Below are 24,517 nucleotides of genomic sequence, written 5' to 3' on the forward strand. Positions count from 1 at the left end.
AGGCTACATGTTCATGCATATACGGATGCATGAAAGCCAGTGTTGGGCATGTTACTTTAAAAAAATAATTAGTTATAGTTACTTGTTACTTCTGACAAATAGTAGCTAGAAGTCAGTAACTGAGTTACATCATTATAAAAATAACTAATCACCAGGGAAAGTAACTATTGTGTTACTTTAAAAAAAAAAAAAAAACAATGTTCAAATGTCAAATAACTTGGAAGCCCCCAATATTAAATATGTTGAATGAAATTTAAACGAAATGAATAACATTTTTTTCCAGAATAATATTAAATCTGATATCCTGTATGTGTATAAAGCTTTATGGCACAGATTTTTAAATATCTGAAAGTACATTTAGCATCAAAGCATTATATAATATGATATTACGATAATTTAGCATTAAACTTTAGTAATTAGAACTTCAGTAATTAGAATAACCATTCTGACTGATCTTAAGACTGGTGGTGGTGCTAAAGATACTGTTTGTAATTTAGTTTCTGTAAAAAAAAAAAAAGGGGGGGAGGGAGGAAATATAAAACTGATAAGATAAAACTACTACGAATTCTAGTACTAATAACAACATAAAACAGACTAAGAAATAATGAGCTGCTGGGTTTATGAATATTAATCATGTTGTCTGCGTTCGCTCAAACTGATTTGCTGAAATCAAAGAGGGACGATAATAGGTGAGCGCCAGCCAATGAGATTGCCGTTTGAGCATTAGTTCCGCCTAGACGGACTCTTCACACTAGTTTACAGCTCGTCAAATACAGGTAATGTTACGCTGATAAATTGAAAAATAAAAGTATAATAATATTATAACGTTAATAGATTTTAGTATTGCATTGAGGAAACAGTAATTCGTTTGATTACTCGTTACTGAAAAAAAAAAAATAAATAAATAAAAATAATAATAATAATACTGCTGTTAGTAACACCGTTATTCCCATCACTGATGAAAGCAAACAATCATGCTAAAATGGTCAAAGTACTTGGTTAAAATTATATTTTATTAACCAAAGCACATACTGAGGTATTATTCCATAACAGATATTCTGAATAATATTAAACAGAAGTGTGCCTGTCCACAAAGACAAGCAAAGATGTTAAAATCGACTTGAAATGGTGTTTACAAATCATTTTAGAGTAAAATAGGAAAATACTGAATGGGATATGATGTAATCCACCCGAAACTGAGTGGATTGTGAAAAAGGGGTGTTACATACCTACATGAGTCAGGCGGTTAGAGATAAGTGGAAAACAAAGAGGGCTTGGCCTTCGCTAAGATAAAAGCAATTTCCCAGACGTTACATGTTATAACATTTTCATAAAAGATTATTTAGACTTATGAATTGGGACATGGAGGAACATCAGTTTGTGGTAAACAAAGTCAATTTTGTGCATGTCTGATGAAACACTGAAGTGTGAACCAAAGCAAGTGCAAAAATAGTTCCATGAAGACTTTTTCAAGAATACTCCACAGCATAAAGTAGCTCTTGTATTCATAAAGTCCAGTGAATGTCAATATTTATCCAGATGAATAATTATATATGTTGCACCAAGCTTATCCAGTCTCATTCAGTGTCTGATCCAAAGCCCATTTCCTCACTCAGGCCAGTTTTATTGCTCCTAAGAAGGTGGAATCCCCATCTAGAGAGATATTTGCGTGGGTACGAGGTATCAGAAGCTCCAGTCTGTCTCCAGAGTCCAGCTTCACTACGCCTGCACATCACATGTTCAGTTACATTCATGTCTAATAATAGGTACAATATATATTTATCCTTACTGTACAGCATTGCCCTTTCTGTATGAGACATTTTCATCAATACTATTATTCTCAGTATGTCATGATACACAATTTGAAAGAAAAAAAAAAAAAGACATTGCCCTGCACATTTTCTTGTCTGTGCTATTTCTGGACTCTCGGACTGTGTGAAAACAAATGTGGTCTAGTTTCTGTAACATGTCTGAGTCATAGTTCAACCCAAAACCACAAGAAAAAAAAAAAAATATATATATATATATATATATATATATATATATACAAACACACACACACACACACATATATATATAGCTTAAACAAATAACCTGGGAATTTGTCTGTATTTTTTTTTTTCCAGGGTGTTTTCTGCATTTTTTCTAGATAGGACAGTGAAGATTGACAGGAAACTAGTGGGATAGAGAGAGACGGGGGTGGGATCGGGAAAGGTCCACGAGGCGGGATTCGAACGCGGGACGAAATTGCGCCATATGTCAGCGAGCTGCTCACAAGGCTTTCGCCTTCGACTTGTCTGTCATTCTTAAAAAAGTACTGACAATACACTACCAGTCAGAAGTTTTTTAACAGTAAGATTTTTAATGTTTTTTTTAAAACAGTCTCTTCTGCTCACCAAGCCTGCAGTTAATTGATAGGAAGTACAGCAAAAACAGTATAATTTTGAAATATTTGTATTATTTAAAATAACTGCTTTCTATTTTAATATATTTTAAAATGTAATTTATATCTGTGATCAGTCAAAGCTAGATTTTCAACATTATTATTCCAGTCTTCAGTGTCACATGATCCTTTAGAAATCATTCTAATATGCTGATTTGCTGTTCAAGAAACATTTTTTATCATTGTTTTTATCAAAATTGAAAACAGTTGAGTAGTTTTTCTTTTCAGGATTCTTTGATAAATAGAAAGATCCAAAGATCAGCATTTATCGGAAATAAAAAGCTTTTGTAACAGTATACACTATACCATTATGCAAATTAATACTTTAATTTAGAAAGGATGCTTCAAATTGTTCAAAAATGCTTTAAAATGTTACAAAAGATTTTCAGATATTTGCTGTTCTTCTGAACTTTCTATTCATCAAAGAAACCTGAAAATTTTTTACTCAGATGTTTTCAACAAAATAATAAAAAAATGTTTTTTTGAGCAGCAAATCATAATATTATAATGATTTCTGAAGGATCATGTGACTGGAGTAATGATGCTAAAAATTCAGCACTGGAGTAATGATGCTAAAAATTCAGCTTTGAAATCACATGAATAAATTATTTTTTAAAATATATTCAAACAGAAAACAGTTATTTTAAATAGTACAAAAACTGCAAACTGTTTTTGCTGTGCAGGCTTGGTGAGTAGAAGATTCTTGTTTGAAAAACATTAAAAATATTTTCATCAAAAACATTTGACTGGTAGTGTATATATACATTATTTCAGAGTATTTATAATTTAAATATATATTTAAAATAATGTAGTCAGCATTGCTGATATACTGGCATGTATAAATACTCTGAAATTTAAAAATTAAAAAATGAGGAATTGTGATACATTGTCAGGCTAATAATGTCTCAATGCAAAACAAATCTTTTGTGAGATTCACATAACTGCAGTAATAAAGTAGCAGGACTTTTCACGCTCACCTCCAGTGTAGCAAGTGTTGAAGTGGTTGACTCGATTCATGCTCTGAATACAGCGGAACAGAACGACATGCTGACTCTCGTCTCCCACAACGTTCTTCTTTATACGAATCACAATGTGGCCCATGGCGAACGTGGAGTCTGTGTAGTAAACCTGGGAAAAGGAGAGCTTGAAATAATGAGGGAAAAACACTGAGCACGGTGTTGGGATGTTTCAAAGATCATTTATGAGTCATACATATGCCATACATTGAGAATTGATATACCTGACTATAGATAAAGAAGAATCCTTCCTCTTTGACTAAAATGGTGCCCTGCTCTTCCTCCAGAGCCGAGCCACGCTTCAGCCCGACTTGCCATGGGATGGCTGTGCATATTTCCAAAGCAAACTCTGACAAAAAAAAGAAAAAAAGAATCACATTGTATAAATTAATAAGAAATTGCCACATATATATAATGCTATTTTAACACTGGGATTTCTCTGATGGATATGCAAAGTAGTAGGTGCTACATTTATGCAGCTTTCCTGTTTTATACCTCACCATGCCAAGATTCTGGACAGACATCATAATAAATGAAATGTTGATTGATTTATCATTGTGATGCAACAAAGTTGCAGATGTTCAGAACATGTCATTGCAGGCCAGTAATTACAAATGCTCTGTTTGGACTGGGAGTTCACTTTTGAGTTCTGAAAGTTACAGTGTGTTTTCATAGTACAATGAACGCTTTCATGGCACTAGCAAAAGCAAGGTCATAACTAATAAGAGGAATAGCTTGAAAGTAATTTAACTTAAGTCTATGCCAAATGTCATGGTATAAAAACACTACAAATGTACACACTCCTCCAGTACCTTTCTGGAAAGTTTTCTTCTTGTTGTTTGCCATCATCTGTAAGCAGGGCTGGGATTCTGTGGAAAGATGTTTTCATAGGAGAAAACAAGAAAAACAAACAAACATGTAATCAATTTATTGTGAGCATAAATGTGTTCTTATTACACAATTAAATGTATTGTCTGTAAGAGATGACAATGATTATGGCGGTGCAACTATAATAATAATAAAATAAGGGTTTCACATTCAGTGACTCATAAAGCGACAGGATATGCAAATGTCTAATGGTGCGCTTTTGCACATTGTGCATGTTTTTATTTATTGAGTGGTTTTAATCTTACACCATCTGTGCAATGCATCATTCCTGTCAGTAGTATACACAAAAAAAAAAAACCACAGCTCTTCTCAGTTAACACTCTAAAAAGAAAAGACAAGACAAGCATCACGGAATAAGCAGAAGTGTGGGCTTGCCTGCTTTGTTTGACGTGTGACCCAGGCTCCTTTTTGACAGGACAGTATGCTCTGTTACAGTATCATCCATCTCAGTCTTTTGCAGATACTGTATATAGACAACCAGAAATCCTGCTGAATATAACAGCTCAAACATTTTATACAAGCTTAAGTTTCAAGACGGTCTGTTATTGGAACGGAACTGACAAAGCTGGTTATTGTGTGTGGTAGATTATAATGGCCACTTTGACCAGTATAAAAGTGCCAAAAATATAAAGTCCAACCAAAAATTATTCATACACTGACCTGACCATGTCTTAAGTGTTTTTTTCTTTAATGGACTACTTGCACAACTACTTCCGCGTTCTACTTTGCGGTTCGGGAGTTTCCGGTTACCGTTAAGCGCACCTACATACAGACAGTTTCTCATGAGAACGCAGATTATTACTACATTTTAGGGCTGGCATTTCTTTAAAAAAAACAATTAATCATATTCTTTGCGTTAACATGAATCATATGAACGTGCCGCATTCTCAAACAAGTATTTTTCTTTTACTGACCATATTTCATACCTGATGAATGTACAGTTTTAAATGAGTTTGAAATTGAAAATGAGTATTAAATTAAATTACGAAAATTAACCATGCTTTTACAATAGTAAAAGTGCAATGTTTTTTTCTATTTTTACCATTTGTATAACAACACTTTTACTACAAATAGCCTACCATCGTTAAACTATGGACAGTGTAGTAAAACCCGAGTTAATTTGTGTTTATATGGTTTAACTTCAATTGCAATTTTTGGTTTTATTTGTATAAAACCACGGCTAATTTGTTTGTGTGCGTTGGTGCTTATTCCGAGCCCCTACTGCTTTCTCCATTGTTTAAAATGGCTGAATGAATGTGCGGTAACTGCCTTATTTAACAAAGTTAAACATTTAAATAATTTTTAACAGCAACACGCTGACTATGAATATTCAAATTTTGGCATTTGGCTACATACAGTGAAATGATGATAGAATATGACAGAATAGTGACTAACATATTTAATACAGATAAATAAAGGTTCATTATGATCTTATTTATCAGATCTCACAAAGTGCAGGGTCGTGATTAGGCCACTATAGAGCACTGAAACCCTATGGTTCATGTTCCGTTGAGTTTGGAAAATTCTGTACTCAATAATCATCAGAATATGTCTTCTCCTGTCTCTGAAAATTTCAAAATTAAAAACTCTCATTTTGCGAACTCTCATTATATTAGGTGTTTAAATCAACTAGATTATTACAGCGCATTGAAAATGTACATAACCGGAAATAACTGAGCCGTAAGATTTTAAAATGGAAGTGCGTCACAATTCTCAGTAGTCTATTGCTAATGCGACCTCTTTATATATCACAGACTGAAGAAACTTAAGCATTTCTTGGTAATTGGTCAACAAAGTATTGATAGTCGCGTAAATATTGTCATATTAATAGTCTCAATTTTTGGTTGATCGTAATCCATTGCATACCTTTCTATCAAAGTTATCTGACATTATCAAGATGAATTTGTTCTGACACAATTTAACTCTTGAGTTCTTGTCATATTTTATTACCAGTTTCCAAACTATAGTGAACAAACTGATAATGTAAGAAATGTTAAAGGTGTCTGAACAAAACTTTGGTTTGACTGTACATATAATCAGTTACTAACCAGCTTTGTTGATGATGAACTTAGTCAATGTTACTAAACTGAACTACATTAACACTGAGCTGAATACAGATATTATTAGTTTCATAACTGATGAACTGCAACATTAACACTGTTAATTTCCTGTTTAGAGGACATGCGTTCTCCAACAAGCATTTGGACTCTTGACCCCAAACTTAAATTAAATTTAATGAGATACAACCCTTCAGGAAATTTCCCCAAGTGACAACTAACTGTATTCTGACTACTTTTTAGATTAGAACTTGTTTTAAACGTACCATATTGACATATTGATCATAAAATGTATTTGTGACAATTAAGTTCTATCAAATTGAAACCACACAACATTTTAGAAGAACATTTGATGTACATGCATTGTGGTTCAAACCTCAATTCTCTCTTTGTTCTCTTCTTCTTCCTGCTCATGGGTTTGTTTTTCTGCTCCACTCATAGGTTCTTCTAGTTTCCCGCTTTGCTCCTCTCTCTTGCGGACCACCTCGGCTCTCAACCCCTCCACCTCGGCCTGCAGGGCCAGCACATGGTACAAGGAGATCACAGACAGGGAAGAGGAGGTGATGGCAGCAATGACCAGCACTAGAAACAGCCAGGGTAACCTTCTCCGTTCCCCCCGACCTGGACCAACATCTTCAGCAGGCATGGTGGAAACAAACTTTTAGAAAATACAGTTGTTAGTGAATAAATGTAGCATGAATGACATACAAACAGATTCTGAAGAAGCTTTAAAGATCGGAACCCACCTCAAAACATGACTGGATCTATACAGTGAGAGGTTTCTACTCAGAAAGAAGCTTGTCTGGAGTTTTTCATTATGCCTGCTGAATCCAGTTCATCTTCATATGGCATGAACGTTCCCCTAAAGCTCTTAGCACACATTTCTTTCAGACAAATCCTAGATCAGACTCTTATTTGTAACTACCCTTCCTCTTTAAGCTGATATTTGTTGATGTGGAAAAGAGGAACACTCCTGGAATCCACAGTTGTAGTCAAACTAAGTACAAAAGCAGCTCTGCTCAACAAATACGTCCTGTCTGGTACAATTCTCCAGCTAACAGTCTGGTTTTTGTGTCCCTTTCCTGCCAAGCTGTCCACACCCACCGTATTTAACTGCACTGCAACCGAAAGTTGCTTTGTCACCACTTACTTTGTGGCTGTTCCGACAAACTGCGTCAAATGTGCAAAGATACACAGCAGATAAATGAAAATGTCAGATTTGTTCATCATAAATCAACAGCACATAAGAAAGTATATAAATGATGGGGACAAGCAAAACGAAAGCTATTCTTGGTATAAAATCTAAAAGAACAAACAAAAACACATCAGTTTCGTTCTTTTTAAAGTGGAGTTTCCACAGTGAAAACCAGAAACAGGAACCAGTGTCTTGAAAGTACAAAAAGACTCTTGCAGCCAAATTATCAGAAGGGTTTGATTTCTTTATTGCATGTCACCACACAGAAAATAGAAAGTGTGATTCAATCGTATGTACATGAACAAATGATTCGAATAGAAAATCCATAGCTCAAAACACGAATGTCAAAAGAATAGGAAAACCCTCCTTGCACATTCAGAACTGAATCTTTCCGCTCTGCTATTTACTGTAAAAAGCAAATATAAAACATGAGCAGCACTTTATATTATTTCATATATTCAGTTTATGAACAAGATGAAATGAGATTTCAACATACAAACTAGCCCCAGAGAATGGCCAGAACATGCCAACGGTGTGTGTTAGTCAAATCTAGTAAACTCTAAAGTAGTATTTTGATTATTTGATCATTTTTCAGCATCTTTGTTTCAAGGTTTACACTCAACCACACAGACATTCAATAAGGTATCATGGCACGTCACTTTGAGTTCAACTAAATGAGACATTGCAAATTTGAAAATATTTCTTATAAGGTTTAGAGGCAGTTCTTCTTATGAATTAGGCCTATATGATCGATAATGACCATTACGAATATTTCTTTTAAAATCAAAAGCTCAACAAACTGACATACAAAAGCATCTCGTGTATTGAAACCATCCAAAAGCCAACTTCCCGGGAACTTCTTCCACTTCTCACTCAATTACAACAGTCCTGTTACTACGTTACTACTAACCAAAAATAATACAAGACATAACTGAAGACAACTAGAGCTCAGCTGTGCTACTATACAATCTTTTAATTACCCTTGAGAACGTCAAATCCCGAAAGGTGGACTTTGAAAGCCTGACTTAACCTCTGGTTTGAAGATAGCAATATTTGCATGCAAACTGACATAGGATCACTCTGCCGTGAAATCTGTCATCTTAAAATTCACAGGCAGTTTTCACGCACTACAACAGACGTGAGCGTAAAAGTGCATCAGAGCTAAACGAAATGTGCTGAGCATCTAAAGCATGCATTAATTACAGACTTGGATGTGCATCGATCCAACACTACATAATGGGTCAGGTTTGCAAAGTCCACCGTTAACCTTTTAACGGGTGCTTGACGGTCAACCACCAATGTGAGACTACAGAAACACAAACCTCATGTCTTTACCCCCAATTCAATACATTAAGTAGTTGAAAGAATGAACATTTTGCCAGCATTTACTCTTCTTTCTTCTGTGGAACACAAAAGGAGACGTTTCAAAGAATGTGCTGGCTGCTCTTCAAGTGCAATGGAAGAGGACAGAATCTATATTCCAATTTCTTTCTGAAATTTTATTTGTTCTTCACTGAATCATCATGAGAGAACATTCTGGATGAATCTGTTGAACTATGTTGCAAAGATTTCAGAATTCTGACAGATTCAACGCACTGAGTCTCCAGTCAGTTTAACCTGTCAGAATCTTTGCATAATTTTTAGTGAACAGCAAAACTTCTCAGCTGTCTTTCACTGTGTGACCTCAAAATAAAAGTCATATGGCCAAATTGTAAGATATTTAGACCTGCAACTGCATGGGAAAAGTGACTCAAGTACTCTTCGAAATGTCTCCTTTCACTGAAGAAAAAGTAAATGATGGCAATTTTTTTTTTTGTTAATTAATCCTTACATTGTTGCGAATGTTTTTGCTTTTGAGGGGAGCTGCAAGAAAATGGATGTGTGACACAGTGCAACAGTCACCAATGGGCAGGTTTTCCAACATGATCCAAACAAAACAGGTCATTTGTAAAGATGACGTTAAGCACTTGACCGTATTAAAAGAAGGGAAAGATCTTATTTACAAGTTGTGCAAATGGACTGTGCTTGGAACACTGTCAAGCAGCTGCTATGTGCGATTGCGCTCTTACTTTCAGAAGATCACTAAGCCTGAGAGAGAGTAAACATACTTTAGGCTTGTGGTGTTGGAATTTTCATACAGTGCTCACAGTGAACTGCAGCCTACATGAAAATCAGTATAGAAATCTATACTTCTCACACACAGCTCCATATGCAAATCCAAAACATGGGATCAAACCACAATGAGCCGATTTCCTGAGTGGATTTTTAGCCTTCCGTAAAAAAAGAAGGCAGTGTGATAAATAAAGCTCCAACACGTTACAGCCGGACACAGAAGATTGAATGCATGAAATGCCATAGACGAAGATGTGTGAACTAGGATCAGTTGCCCCTGGTCCATTTAACTGTATTCACTGGATATTAAAAGGCAAAAAATAATTTTAATGAGCCCTCTGTTTTGTTTCAAAAAGAAAAAGAAAAAGAAAAAGTTTGTATATATTACATATAAACAAAATAAATAAAAATAGAGATTCTCTGTTTGTTTAGTAGTTTGTTTGAGTTATTTTAGTAGTCTTGAAACCTAGGAGTTTTTGTATGGAAGCCCGTTTCCGCCACTGAAAAAAAAAAAAAAAAAACACTGCAACTTTTTATCTGGCAATTCGGACTCTGCAAGTTTTTTTCAGAAAAAAAAGTTTACAAAGATGTAAACTTTTCAGAATTGTGACATAAACTCGCATTTCTGAACAATTAAGTCAGAATTGTGTGATATAAACTCACACCTGTGACTTTTTTCCTATATAAACTCGCATTTCTGAGAAATTAAGTTAAAATTGTATGATATAAACATGCAATTGCAAGTTATGAAGACAGAATTGCAAGACAAACTCACAATTCTGAGAAATGAAGTCAGAATTGCAGATAATTGCAGAATGTCAATTATATCTCACAATTGTGACTTGTTTCATGCAACTGCAAGTTAAGTCAGAATTGTGAGATATGAACTCGCAATTCTGAGAACATATCAATCTTGTTTTTCAATTGTGAGTTTATATTTTACAATTCTGAGGAAAAAAAAGTCAGAATTGCAACATATAAACTCACAACTACAAGAAAAAAAGTGTAAGAAGTCAGAAATGTGGGTTTTTATTCTGCAATGATGAGAAAAAAATTTGAACTGTGAGATAAAAAAAAAGTCCTTTTAATTTTTTTTTAATTCATTGTTGGAAAATGGGCTTCCATATTCTTGCAATAGTAGTTTGTCATTCATGAGTAAAATAAAATTTGTGGTTAACAAATTACATACAGTCATACTTCAAATGTGATTTTTTAATCAGTTTTGTATTTTAAATGTGTAAGTGTCAAATTAAAGTATTTTTTAGCAACTTTAACATTACTGTTACCAACTTATGTATGTAATATAAGTGGTGAAACAAACGTGACAGTCTCCTCACATAATGGTAACCACAGACATTATTTTACTCATGCATTTTAAACCACTATTCTAAAAACGTCTAGACTGGAGAATTCAAGCTAAGACGGAAGTTCTGACCATTGTGATTAGGCAAATAACTATTTCCAATTACGTTTAGATGTGGTGGGGCTTTCAATATACTTTTGAAGTTAGGAATGGTCAGTAAATAAAAAAGAACTGAGAGGGCATTAAATCTGAGGCAGGTGCATTCATACTTGATATAAAAACTGACAAAAAATATTCTGAAGGCTTAAAAAATTCAGCCTTCTCTATTAAATAAACGAAACTGCAAATAATGAATTCTTGGTGTGTGATCAATGGAAAGAAAGACCTTAGGAAGTTGGGGAGAAGAGAAATAATAAAAAAGAGAGAATAAATTGTACATTCTATCTGAGAGGGTCCAGATTTAGAGCAGTCAACAATAGTTACTGTTCTAGATTATGGTGACGTTAGCCGTCCCCTGGGCCGTCTCTTCTCGGGCATGGCTTTTAAGAAGCTCTTTCATAAACTGCTCTAGGGCGGCAAAATAACCCTGGCACTGCCAGGTGTCATTGTGCGTCCCCTCGGGAAAAATGGCGAGGCGTTTAGTCCGAGACGGCGACAGCTCGTACAGCTGTTTCATCATCACCGGAGGGATGAGTTGGTCTGATAAGCCCGAAATGAAGAGAGACGGCATACGGCACAGCGCCACATGTCTATAGGACAGAAACTTGTTCTTGTAGCACCAGAGCGGTAGGTAACGCATGGGGAAGAAAGAGAACAGCGTGGCCGCCATGTGCGGGATGCTCAAGAAAGTGTTCTCCACCATGATGGCGGCCACTCGATGCGGGTTACACGATGCCAGACGGATGGCCACGGCGCCACCCAACGAGCGGCCGAATAGCACCACCTTGGTCTTGTCGATGTCCGGCCGGGTCATGATGTAATCCAAGGTGGCCTCGGCGTCCTGGTACAGGCCCTCTTCGCTAGGTTCTCCTTCGCTCTTTCCGTAGCCTCTGTAGTCCAGCAGTACCACGTTGGTCTTCAGGTTGACTAGCATGAGCAGTGCGTTCGGGACGCGGTGGCCGATGTTCCCCGCATTGCCGTGGAAATATAAAATGGTGGGAGCAGCGGCAGGGTTTTCACCGGTGTAGCGGAGCAGGATGAGGTTGAGCCGCACACCGTCTTTGGTGCGGATGTACACGTTTTCGTGGGGAATTCCCGTCGGCATGGGGACGTAAAGCCGCGAGGATGAGGGCTGGTCGGGAAAGTAGAGCAGCACGTCCTGGAACTTGTACAGGATGCCGGCCACAGAGGCCAGGATGAGTCCTAGCAGGATGAAGCCTCCGTACAAGTGGAAGGTCAGAATGAGGGCCAGCAGGGAGACACGGCAGACTCCCCAGGACCAGGCGCACATGGTCAGCAAACACGCCTCCAATGCCCCCCATAACCTCCATGGCTTCTCCATGACAACCGGGATGACAAGAGTCTCCGAACTCACTGCAGGCGTAATCTGGGGAAACACAGGAGTTAGGTTTGCAGGGTTGCGCTGTATTATTATTAGACTTTACTATAACGTTTAGAATTTTTTTCTAAGAATGCCACTGTATTTGTACTTGTTGCATTATTTTTAAATTATATTATTTTAAAATGTAATAAAAAAGATATGCCTCAATGGCACGTGTGTCTTCCTATTTTCACCCCCTTCTTACGGTAAGATATGGCAGTATCACGCCGGCGCACACAAACACAAAACATATCAGTTCCAGGCTTCTAGCATTGCTAATTTGACAGCACAGTTAGTACTTTATTCGTTGTAAGGCCTCATGCACTAAACCGAGATGCCCGTACTGTGACGGTTGGGTACGAATACATGTATCGTTACACCCCTAGAACACACCCTAACTTATCCATTGGAAACTGATTGGATCATGAAAAGTGGCCGATCACTAGAAAGTTACAAGCCCGTGAGTTTGATTAAGGTTGGAGCTAAACTCTGCAGGAATGTGGACCTTGAGGGCCAGATCCCTTGCCCTAGACCTTCGCAATCAGGGAAGAGACATAAGGGATAATAGAGGATTAATGGGGGCTAGTGCTTTCGAGTGCACTGCCGCATCACTTTGCTGGCCAAAAGAGGTTTGGTCTCTTCTATTATGATGTAGACTGATTGGAAAGGCACAAGAAGTTTTTTTTTTTTTTTACACACTTTCATTAGAAGGCAGTTTGAAGTATTAAAGCATTAGTTTGACAATATTTTGTGCTTACAAACTGATTCCAGAGGCGTATCAACAAAGATTCTGAACCCATAAAACGAAGCCTAGCCAGACATTCGTGGAGCCTGCGCGAGAGAAGAGCAACCTGTTCGATAAACATTGTACTGTGAGCAAAGTTGATGATTTTAGTTCACTTGGAGACGTAAACAGCAGTCCCAGCCTCCTAAAAGTGTCACCTTGTAAAACACAATTCAGACTTTTGAATTACCAAATTCCCCAGACGAGTCTTTCGTTATGACAGGGCTGGTTTCTCTATCTCAGGGTCCTGGAGGGTCGGTGTCCTGCAGAGTTTAGCTCCAACCCTAATTAAACACACCTGAATCAGCTAATGAAGGTCTAACTAGGCATACTAGAAATTTCTAGGCAGGCAGCCAGAAACCTCTGCTTTATCAGGTAAGATAAATAATCAAAGAGTTCTTCTCATTTTGTGAGACACAAGGGTCATGCAGTCATTTATGGTCTCTGATGTTTTGCCATTTTCTAATGAATCATATTGCAGCTCAAGCATTTTAGTCTGTGGTATTGAAATGCAGGTGGTGTCAGTTCCTTTGCACCATGTACACTTGGACTATACACTAGTTTTGGGTTTTGTAAAGGTTGGTATTTATAACTGGTTTCTGTTAAAGCTATGCAATTAATTCAAATACAGTCTCTATTTCGATTTCAGCAGATTATGAAAATACAATAATTGTGATAAAACGACTATTACGCGCCATTCCGTCCCCTTTCTAGCAATGCCCTTTTGCTTCTCCATAAAAGCCTAATTTCCTTGATTTATTGACGTTGATTAGACTTCATTGGTGCCCCGATTTTGAACTTCCAAAATGTAGTTTAAATGCAGCTTCAAAGGGCTCTAAACGATCCCAGCCGAGGAAGAAGGGTCTTATCTAGCAAAACGATCTGTCATATTTTCGGAAAATAAAAATTTGTATACTTTTTAAGCACAAAAGCTTGTGTAGCACAGGCTCTGGGATGTGCGTTCACGTACTATTGAATCAGAAATCTAAAGTATTTTCTGCATGTGCACTTTACGCCCGCTCAGTTAGCGCAGAAAACAAATGATGTCTTGCTGAATGAGTCCTTTTTAGGAGACTATGGGGATGCTTGAATCCTACACAAAATCCTGTTCTGAAAAGCTCAGAAAGTGCAGTGGACACTTAGAATTCTCTAGAAATACCCTTTCCCCATTCTATAATGATTGACGCACAGAAAGAAGACATCTTTGTGGAAATGTTTCTCGGCTGTTGTTAGTCTGGATGCTACCAAAACCAAACACTTCACACACTGCTGATGCGAAGATGATGTTCTAGGGTAGTGATAATCCAGACTAAAATGTTGTATAGCAGGTTGTCATATCAGATATTTATCGTTGTCAGGTACTCTGTTTAGCACAACTGGGTGTGGCCAACTGGGTGTATCTAAAATAGGGCTGTCACTAACAATTATTTTGGTAATTGAGTAATCTATCGATTATTCTGACGATTAATCGAGTAATCAGATAATTATATATATTTTAGACCTAAGTGAACAATAGCCTTTAAAACGTAAAATACATGTATTATAATCAACAGATCTAATGCACATTACGCATTATAACAAATGCCTGCAGAGGGCTCCATTGGCCTGATGATTGTTTTTTTACACTTTACTACACAAACTAGTGTGTTTAATATTGACTCAACAACATTTAATTCAAATGTACACTTAATCTTTAATACTTGGCAATTTCTTTATGATAGCAAAGCTACAGCCACTGTAATTTCTTGAATAACTGTGTTCCCAGATGAACGTTATAATAAACCCAAAGGCTCCACACAATAACAGTTTGCGTAGCAGTTGGTGCAAGTACATAACCTACATGCATGTAAATAATTAAAGCGCACGTATTAAACCTGCATCACCTATATTTATTTAATCGTAGTGTTTGTGAATTCTTAATAGCATTATGCTTTATTATGATTTTAAATGGGTTTAATAATATGTGGAATGCGCCACTTCCAGTGTTTTGCCGATTACTCAAGACTGGCAAAATGCAATCAAGTCTTTTTTTTTTTTTTTTCCTGGGTACTCGAATAGAATCAAGGAATTGTACAGCCCTAATCTAAAACATATGATTGCATCCTCCACTTTGTCCACGGTGTTGGATGAAGCATTTGAAGTGCTGGTTGATTATTTTGGACATCTATCAAAGACAAAGTCAGGTAATCAGTATCTATGCACTATTATCTGTAGAGCGATAAGATTGCTTGAAGCCATACTATTGCACAAAATAACGGCTCCTGTCAATTTGAAAATGCTGACAAAATTCTTTTCCACATTTGGCTTTCCCAAAGTCATTTAGACAGATTATGGATCCAACTTTTTGTCATGTGTTTTTGTTTAAACACTTTATCCATGGCATACATAGTGTTAAGTGCATTACTTTAAAAGCAATGCTTCAAAATCACTCCAGGCCTGCTGAGCTGATGCTCAGGCATACTGTTCGAGGTCTGCTCAAAATTCTTAAAGACAGGAAATGTAAAATGCGCATTTGTCATGTTAACGTTAATCATGTCTGGGAAAATGTACAACATGGAAACTGCCGTTGCACCTGCTGCGGTATGGTGTGAATTGTCTGTTACAGATAATAGAGTAGAGGCAGCTGTAGATGAAGACGGTCTGGTGCTAAGGAATTCTCCAACAATTTACGAGGTTAGAGAATTCAGGCATCTTAAAGAATTTGCCTTCTCATCTTTCTCATCTCTCATTTGCCCGATGAACATATGCAGGAGGTAGTGAACATTATTACTAAATTCCCAGCCTTATTTTCAGATGTTCAGACTCAAACCAACTCAAAACAACATGCATATCAGCTCAATCAGCTCAAAGCGCAAACTGCGCTTCTGTTGATGAATGGATTGGCTAGGCGTAGCTGTAGTCTGTGGAACTCTCCACGCCTTTTAGCAAACAAACCTGATGGATCATTTCTGTGCTGTGACCATGCATGATCGTTATCTTCTTCCCAGGATGGAAGATTGTGTTGACAACATAGGACCTGCTGAATTTGTCAGCAAACTTGACTCAGACAAGGATTACCAGCAAGTGTGGACAATCCTGTTTTCTATTTTTCCCATAAATACACCAGACATTTAAAGGAATCATTCTACAATTGAGAAAGAAACCTTGGTATTGTTACTCGCATTGCAATTTAAATTTTATCAGGCTCTTCTAATTTTCTGGGGCATTCTGATTGCTACATGCCACTGTCAGTCATCATCAGGGGCTGGGTCCAGTGTGCTGACGTCAGCTTATAAAGAGGGCATGTCCTTTTTTGTATATATGTGATATACATATTGCTGAATAAATAAGCTTTACATTGATGCACTGTTTGTTAGGAAAGGACAATATTTGGCTGAAATACAACTATTTGAAAATCAGAAAACTGAGGGAAAATCGCCTTTAAAGTTGAGCAAATAAAGTTCTTAGCAATGCATATTGTTAATCAAAAAGTTTTGATATATTTACGGTAGGAAATTTACAAAATATCTTTATGGAGCATGATCTTTACTTAATATCCTAATGATTTTTGGCATAAAAGAAAAATCGATAATTTTTGACCCATACAATGTATTTTTGGCTATTGCTAAAAAATATACCCGTGCTACTTAAGACTACAGGGTCACATATTTATTTCTTACCGTGCTGTATATCGTCCAATATTATGCAAAGCACCATCCAGGGGCACCTAAATGAATGTATTAAGTGATGGAAAATTACGTGTATTGCATAAAATAAATGATTTTATTTATAAATATACAGAATATAAATACTTTGGATGTTAAAATATGTCCTCAGAGCTGTTAATGTTTGTTTATGGGCAGGTTATGCAAGTTTTGATGTGCAATACAGGGCGGTGGTCAGTTCCCCATCTAACACGATTCCAGTTTGGGCACAAGAACCACAAGTGCCGTTACGGTGAAAACAGGAAAACAGAGGCTGGTCGAGTACACTTGAAATACTTCTGTTTAATGTTTCATTTTTACTTTTATTACTAATGTTTGTTAAATGAGTTTAAATATATGCAATACGTATGTTCTTCATATTAAAAATTATATAAAATATGCTATGCTATAAATGTTATAAATAAGGGAAGTTTTCACGCAAAACAGTAGTTGTGTGGAGTATTTTACAAAAGTTTAGAGGATTTAAGTTAAACTACTAAGGTAAATATTAATTAATGTATGAAGTAAAAAAAATAAGACAGTATAATAGTAAAAATGAATCAACCCATCAGCTGGGTTAAATCAACCCAATAAGCTGGGTTAACAACCCAATTTGCTGAGTAAAATGAACCCAAAATGTGTTCTGTCCTATATTTACCCAGCCCTTAGGTGAAAAATAACCCAAATTGGGTTGTTTTTAACACAGTGTTTTTTAGAGTGTGTGTTTTGTTTTATGGTGGACTAATGTTGCTTCTTCCATTCCCTAAACCTTCGCAAGCAGTGAAGGAACATACACTTGTAAAAGTGGAAATGCATTTTAGTTGTTTGTGGTTGCCAAGAAACATTACAACATAGAACATTAAAGAAACCGTTCACCCAAAAATAAACATTTTGTCATTTACCCTCCCAAACCTGAATGACTTAAGAAACGTCTTTTTTCTCTATTTAGTGAAAATCCATGGTGATCAAAAATTGGTCGATATGATATGATACGACATGAGGGTGAGTAAATGAAGACACAATTGTAATTTTTGTGCATATATATATATATATATATATATATAGTACTGTGCAAAAGTCTTAGGCCACTAGTATTTTCACCCGCTAAAAAATGGTTTAAAACAAGTTATTTCTATCTTTTGCTGTAGTGTGTCAGTAAAAAATATCGGTTTACTTTTCCAAACATTCCGTTTGCCATTAATTGTAATAATCTAGTGAGATTTTTGTTTGCACAAGGAGCCTGACAACAGCCAGTGCTCCACACAGACATCTGATCTCACCATCATCCAGTCTGTCTCTGGAATGACATGAAGAAACAGAAAACTGAGACAGACTAAATCCAGAAGAACTGTGGCAACATCTCCAAGATGTTTCAAGTAACCTACCTGCAAAGCTACCTGAAAAACTATGTGCACATAGGGCAAAAGCTGCTTTAAACGCAAAGGATGGTCACATCAAATGCTTATTTATTTTAGTTAATAGAAGTTCTTTGATAAAGAAAATCTATTTATGACATTGTTTTTGACAGCATCCTCATTTTCTGTGCCTAACTGCCTAAAAATTTTAACAGTACTGTAGCTTTGTAGGTATAGGACTCTTAAAGCATCTTGGAGATGTTGCCACACTTCTGGATTTAGTCTGTCTCCGTTTTTTCTGTTTCTTACGACAGACTGGATTGAATGATGGAGAGACCAGATTTCTGTTTGCACAAGGAGTCTGACAACAGCCTGTGCTCCATACAAAAATCTCACTGGATTATTATAATTAATGGCAAAATGAATGTTTAGAAACGTAAACTGATATTTCCTACTGACACACTACAGCAAAAGACCGACTTTAACTAACTTTAAACCATTTTTTAGCTGATGAAAATACTAGTGGCCTAAGACTTTTGCACAGTACTGTATATATATATATATATATATATATAATGATGGAGTACCTGAACACTATTACTGTGCTATTGCCCTAATCAAAACTTCCCTGAGTGGCACCTAGGCCTAGTCTCCCCATCCCAAGTGTATTTTGTAACATATTTATGCATGTGTTCAAAAAAGGTAAGCCTAAATAAAATAAATTTCCTGATAGCACATCTGATAATGTAATGCATATATATATATATATATATATATATATGTGTGTGTGTGTGTGTGTGTGCGTGTGTGAGAAGAGTTCAGACGCAAAAGCCTCTCAATCCATCTGACGTTTTTCTTTAAAATTAGCATTTCTTTCTGGCTACTTTGTATAGGTTTCTATGTAAGTACTGGTACTTCTGACTGGGCTGAGGCTGGAATTTAGGAAGTTTGAAGTAAAAGTATTTGATGGACGTATAATATGTGTCAGGAGCATTCACTCAGTATCATTATCTCATTTTTGACTGAGATGGCTTTTAGCTGGTTTTGCATCTGAACTCTTCATATATATATATATATATATATATATACATACACACAATTAAACTTTATACATTTTGAATATAACTTACTTATTTTACAACAACTTTGAATGTGGCACATCCACTCTCTAAATAAAAAGAGAAAATATCAAATTAAATAAAGTGCTTTTCATCTGTAAAGTGCTTCATTCACTGGATTACCCCAAAACAGGCATTAACACATGGTTAGGTAAAAAAAAAAGAAAAAAAAAGAAAAGAAAAGAAAGTTAACTGTAATGTAATGCAGAGTTGCAAATATTACATAATATAATATAATATAATATAAATTTACTTACTGAGATATAGGATTTCGCTCACACCTCACCCTACCACAACTTTTACTGAAATACCATGGTGTTACCCTCTGATACCATCACTTTGCAAAAGAGAGTGGGTGCACATATACATTGTATCTAACACAGAGAAAAATTCTTCACAGTAGGCTATTATCTGATGACACAACACTGTGCTGTCTAAACCCCTCAAGGTGTTTAGGGACCAAGTCCAGCCTTGACCAATCAATTACACTGGAATGCAGATGAGGATCAGTATTCACTCATTCATCTAAGTTATACTGCACACAGATCAAGCTGTTTACCCAGATCAACATTACATTCGCCATGCAACGTCATAAAAAAAGAAGCTGTACCACGATCTGACCCCAATATGAAATCATACAGTCAAACACTGTCAGCAGATCCGCACTAAACCCCGCGCGTTTTGTTTTTCATCCCGCTGTTGACATCGTGAGAGAGAAAACACCCTGAAGTCCAAAACCAGCTGACACGAATCATAAACGTACGGATGACAGATTGATGTTGACAGCAGCTTTTTCCCCTCTGGACTTCATGTACTGCACAGCTAATACAGCTGCTAGCAATGTCTACCACACATCTGCTGACAGTCTGACACAAAACTACTCACATCTATCGCATTCTTCAGCGGCACATCTTCAGAGAGCTGAGCTTACGAGCAGGTGAAATGGTCATCTATACGAACATCCCGTAAAATATCAGCTGATCCTCTCTGGCTAGCAGCAAATCTAGCCGGACTGCTGCTGTACACTGGTGTCGCTTCTAGGAAGTTCCGGGCGGAAACAGCGGAACCTTCTGCTGGAGTACAATATGCGAGTTCAACATGTTTACTAGTGTTTATTATTAACAAATGGCGTATGTATCCAATAACATTGCTATTAACAAACCGTATAGCATTTATACACTGAAATGTATTTCGCTATGTTGAAATGACCTGACCCATTGTGTTTCACTAACCGTCATAAAGCAGAGGAGCAAACTTTTTAATACGAGGGACCAAAAATCATACTTGATTGACATTTTTTCCCTTCCTCTTGTGATATGGCAGCCAAGGGTCATCGGTGGGCCTTGGTTTGGGCATCTCTGTCACAGAGAATCCTCTTGCTCATTGGCTGCTGATCGATGTCGATAGATGGCAGTGCAACTTCTGTGATATCAGTACTGAAAGTACCTGAAAACTATTACTGTGCTATTGCCCTAGTCAAAACTTCCGTAAGTGGCAACTAGGCCTAGTCTCCCCATCCCAAGTGTATTTTGTAACATATTTATGCACGTGTTCAAAAGGTAGGCCTAAATAAAATGAGTTTCCTGATAACACATCTGATAATGGAATGCATTTCCTGAAAATACATCATAATAAGTTACAACTGGTAACTTACTGTGATATAATTTACTTTTACTGTGATATAACTTACTTTTATAATTTGCATGTTTATTTTTCCTCGTGCACAATCACAATACAATAGTATAGTAGTCAAAATGATACTTTGAATACACAAGTACACTGCTCTTCTCAGTCAGAACTGTCTTTATAAATAAACAGATATTTAGTTTTATATTACACTGTGATTACTAGAGATACCGTTGCTCTTTCTTGCATATTTGGTTTAAGAATTTTATAGGTAACTATCTGTGCAAATCTATGCTCAAACAGGCATAACATGTGAGATCCACTTTAAGACTGTTGGCTTTATTTTTGTCCTGCTCTTTGTTACTTCTGTTAACCCTCAGGTGCACCAGTCCGGTTGTTCAGGTTTAACCTGTAAGCCTTTATAAGCTAATAGGTCACTTCAGATAGATAAACATGCATACCTCACTTTTATTTCTTAATTATATCATCCTGCATCATATTTGCTGAATGAAGTCCAACACGTTACTCATTTTGGAGTGCATTATGTCACACTTTCTCACAAAATATGATGCTTTTTGTAGCATTTTTGCTTTTGACAACCATTTGTAATGTAAAGAGGTCATGTACTATCCCTTAATCATCATAAAACTGCCATGAAGACATGATTCCTATCTTCCTCTGAGTAAGGTTAGAACTATTCTTTGTTTTATTTTCATGTATGAATGATTCTGAAAACATTACTTTATGTCTAATCTTGATTTCCACTTTTTTTCCCACTTCTTTTGAGACTATAAGTTACGTTTTGTACCTCTTGAATTCTTCCTTTTGTCATTAAAACAATAAAATATATTTTTAAAATAAAAATACAATAGAAATCTTCATTCTCATTTTGTGGTGTGCTGAAAAATGTACACAACCAGTCAAAAGTTTTTGAGCAGTAAGATTTTTAATGTTTTTTAAAGAAGTTTCTTCTGCTCACCAAGCTTGCATTTATTTGATTCAAACTACAGCAAAAAGAGTAAAATTTTGAAATATTTTTATTATTTAAAATAACTGTTTTCTATTTGAATATATAAGCTCCAAGCCTTTGAATAGTAAAGTGTATAATGTTACAAAAGCTTTTTATTTCAGAAAAATCTTTGGATCTTTATATTCATCAAGGAATCCTAAAAAAAAAAAAAAGTAAAAAAGTAAATAAATTACATTTTAAAATATATTCAAATAGAAAGCAGTTATTTAAAAAAGTAAAAATATTTCACAATATTACTGCTTTTGCTGTATTTTGGGTCAAATAAATGCAGGCTTGCTGAGCTGAAGAGACTTCTTTAAACAACAAAAAAAAAGAAAACGTTAAAAATCTTATTGTTCAAAAACTTTTGACTGGTAGTGTTTGTGGTGGAAAGTTTTATCAATTTATCAAACTATACAAAACAACTATATTTTACCATTATATCAAAATATAGTTGTTTTGTTTAGTTATCTAAGCTAAGTACGACCCCAAAAGCTAAATTACCCATAAAATAATGATTTATAACTTCTTTTGACCTAATAAGTCACTTTGTCTGATTGACCACACACTCAAAAGGAAGCACCCAGACACAAATGAACAGACGATATTTGTTATTTCATCAGAACACAACTTTAATCATTTTAGCAGTATAATCATACCTTCGAAAAGATCATAACTTGTGAGATTGTTTTATAAATTATTTCATCAAAGTTGCTTGTAAAAAAATTAAATAGGTTACTGAACTAAATCATCTATAATATTACAATATACCGGTAGTATATAATATTATTTTTTTTTTCAGTAGACATAGTCATAATGTTATCTCTATATGCCTTTAAACCTTTCTCTTTTTTTCTTAAAGTCATTGCTTTGCACATACCATCACACACAGCATCACATCCCGCAGGTGCTGAGGGTTGTGACCAAGAGGACAGTTCTTGTGATGAAACCACTCCGCTCTCAGTATCCATCTCAGCACAAACCAACCAATGATCTCTGACACTTACAAAAGAGGATTTAAAAAAGGACACCAACTCAGAACACAAGGAAACCTCCAAATCAAACAGAGACACACATTGTTTAGCATTCTCGTAACGTATTTACAACAGAAAAAACAACTGAGGTCGAGGGCTGCATAGGTCCACAGGATTCAGAAAAGAAAGTATTTCTGCTTGCTAAGTGATTACGCAGTGTGGAATACTACTTACACAACTGGATCAGTACTTGGAAATGACCATAAAACATGTGCAAGCATAAAATACATCTTATAGTAGGTTTGGTGGTGTTTAGCGATATTAGCAGGCATCTGTTACATTCAATCTCGTTGGTCGCTGAGACAAACTGTGTGGTGATTGAATCCCAACAAACACAGAGAAACATGTTACAAACGTGACAAATCTGAGCAACCGCAATGCCGCTCTCCGTTTAGGAATATGTTTTAGTCGACGCTTTGTTGTGAACGGTGTCGTTTGGTGACCGATTCAACACTTGCATTAGGCCGAATATCTATGAGGCAAACCAAATGTTTATACTGACGTGAGTGTGAGTCGAATCCTTCCTGACTTGTGGAGCGTCACCAAGTATATATACAAAGCATGTATGTGCATGTATTATGATGTAGCAAATGAATAATAGTGCTACGCCACTATCATTAGCCCATCTCATCTCTTATCCGTCTTTCCTACAACGTCAGGCCCAGCTGGAGAGGCTGAATTAGTTTTGTTTGGAGATGAACAGAGGGAATCATTTCTGATCCGTCTGCTGTTCCAGAGCAGGTGGTCCGAGGTGAACGTCCAGGGTTATAAACCAACTAATAAGCTCTCGAGAGGGTATACTGTATCTCTCAGTGCTTTCCTCTAATTATTCATTAGAGAAGCCTACAGCACAGCGCGCCGGACTGCACTTATACATCTCAAACAGGGGTTGTTGCGCCTTATCATGTGGTCTAAATTTCCTGGTCAGGCTATTTATCGTAGCATTGTGTACATATAGCACTAGTTATGGTGTTTCTGGTAACATATTGGATTAATATGAAGTATGTTAATGTACTAATGAAAACGAATGACCAATGTTTTTTGTTTGTTTTTTTCTAGGTAGGAGAAATGACAAAGGCAATGAATCAAAGCTGTAAGGATATTAAAAGTCATTATTAAACCTTATTATCAGATGTTAAATATAGATAAAACTCAGCCCAAAATCACAAACCCCTGAACAGCCAAGAATGATCATTCTGAGTAGTTCAGAAATTATGAAATTTAAAAATAAAAGGAGCTTCTCTCTCAGCATTTGACCGTTTATCAGCTAAACTGAACTGCATTAGCAGTCTATTTCAGAAAACAAGAAATCACTTTGTGCTTCTGACACCTCAAAAGGTCACCGCTAATGGTA

At 36.2% G+C, this 24,517-nt stretch overlaps 2 protein-coding genes across 4 annotated transcripts; both read right to left on the minus strand.

Annotated features, from left to right (window-relative positions):
* Window positions 1-995: 995 nt before the first annotated feature.
* Window positions 996-9,192, minus strand: tnfsf13b (TNF superfamily member 13b). 2 transcript variants are annotated; one of them, XM_051119169.1, is made up of 7 exons: window positions 7,151-9,192; window positions 6,781-7,062; window positions 4,723-4,810; window positions 4,272-4,328; window positions 3,684-3,808; window positions 3,421-3,571; window positions 996-1,725 (listed from the first exon to the last, which is right to left on the minus strand). In XM_051119169.1, exons 2-7 carry the CDS (start codon window positions 7,048-7,050, stop codon window positions 1,613-1,615), a joined length of 804 nt encoding a protein of 267 aa, XP_050975126.1. In that variant the 5' UTR covers window positions 7,051-7,062; window positions 7,151-9,192; the 3' UTR covers window positions 996-1,612. The 2 variants fall into 2 exon arrangements, with proteins under 2 accessions (XP_050975126.1, XP_050975125.1); XM_051119168.1 differs by having other exon boundaries at window positions 3,421-3,586.
* A 147-nt stretch (window positions 9,193-9,339) lies between these two features.
* abhd13 (abhydrolase domain containing 13) lies at window positions 9,340-20,529 on the minus strand. 2 transcript variants are annotated; one of them, XM_051119167.1, is made up of 3 exons: window positions 20,380-20,529; window positions 19,507-19,544; window positions 9,340-12,560 (listed from the first exon to the last, which is right to left on the minus strand). In XM_051119167.1, exon 3 carries the CDS (start codon window positions 12,513-12,515, stop codon window positions 11,502-11,504), a length of 1,014 nt encoding a protein of 337 aa, XP_050975124.1. In that variant the 5' UTR covers window positions 12,516-12,560; window positions 19,507-19,544; window positions 20,380-20,529; the 3' UTR covers window positions 9,340-11,501. The 2 variants fall into 2 exon arrangements, with proteins under 2 accessions (XP_050975124.1, XP_050975123.1); XM_051119166.1 differs by lacking the exon at window positions 19,507-19,544.
* Window positions 20,530-24,517: the final 3,988 nt, after the last annotated feature.

The sequence above is a fragment of the Labeo rohita genome, chromosome 9, assembly GCF_022985175.1.
Source record: "Labeo rohita strain BAU-BD-2019 chromosome 9, IGBB_LRoh.1.0, whole genome shotgun sequence".
Classification (NCBI taxonomy): domain Eukaryota; kingdom Metazoa; phylum Chordata; class Actinopteri; order Cypriniformes; family Cyprinidae; genus Labeo; species Labeo rohita.

Coding starts and splice junctions, on each gene's coding strand:
- tnfsf13b (XM_051119168.1), bottom strand. CDS start 7,050: ATGCCTGCTGAAGATGTTGGTCCAGGTCGGGGGGAACGGAGAAGGTTA. Junction 4,811..6,780: donor AGAACAAAGAGAGAATTGAG/GTTTGAACCACA, acceptor GTCTATATACAG/TATCTGCAAAAGACTGAGAT. Junction 3,587..3,683: donor TCTTCTTTATCTATAGTCAG/GTATATCAATTC, acceptor CATTATTTCAAG/CTCTCCTTTTCCCAGGTTTA.
- abhd13 (XM_051119166.1), bottom strand. CDS start 12,515: ATGGAGAAGCCATGGAGGTTATGGGGGGCATTGGAGGCGTGTTTGCTG.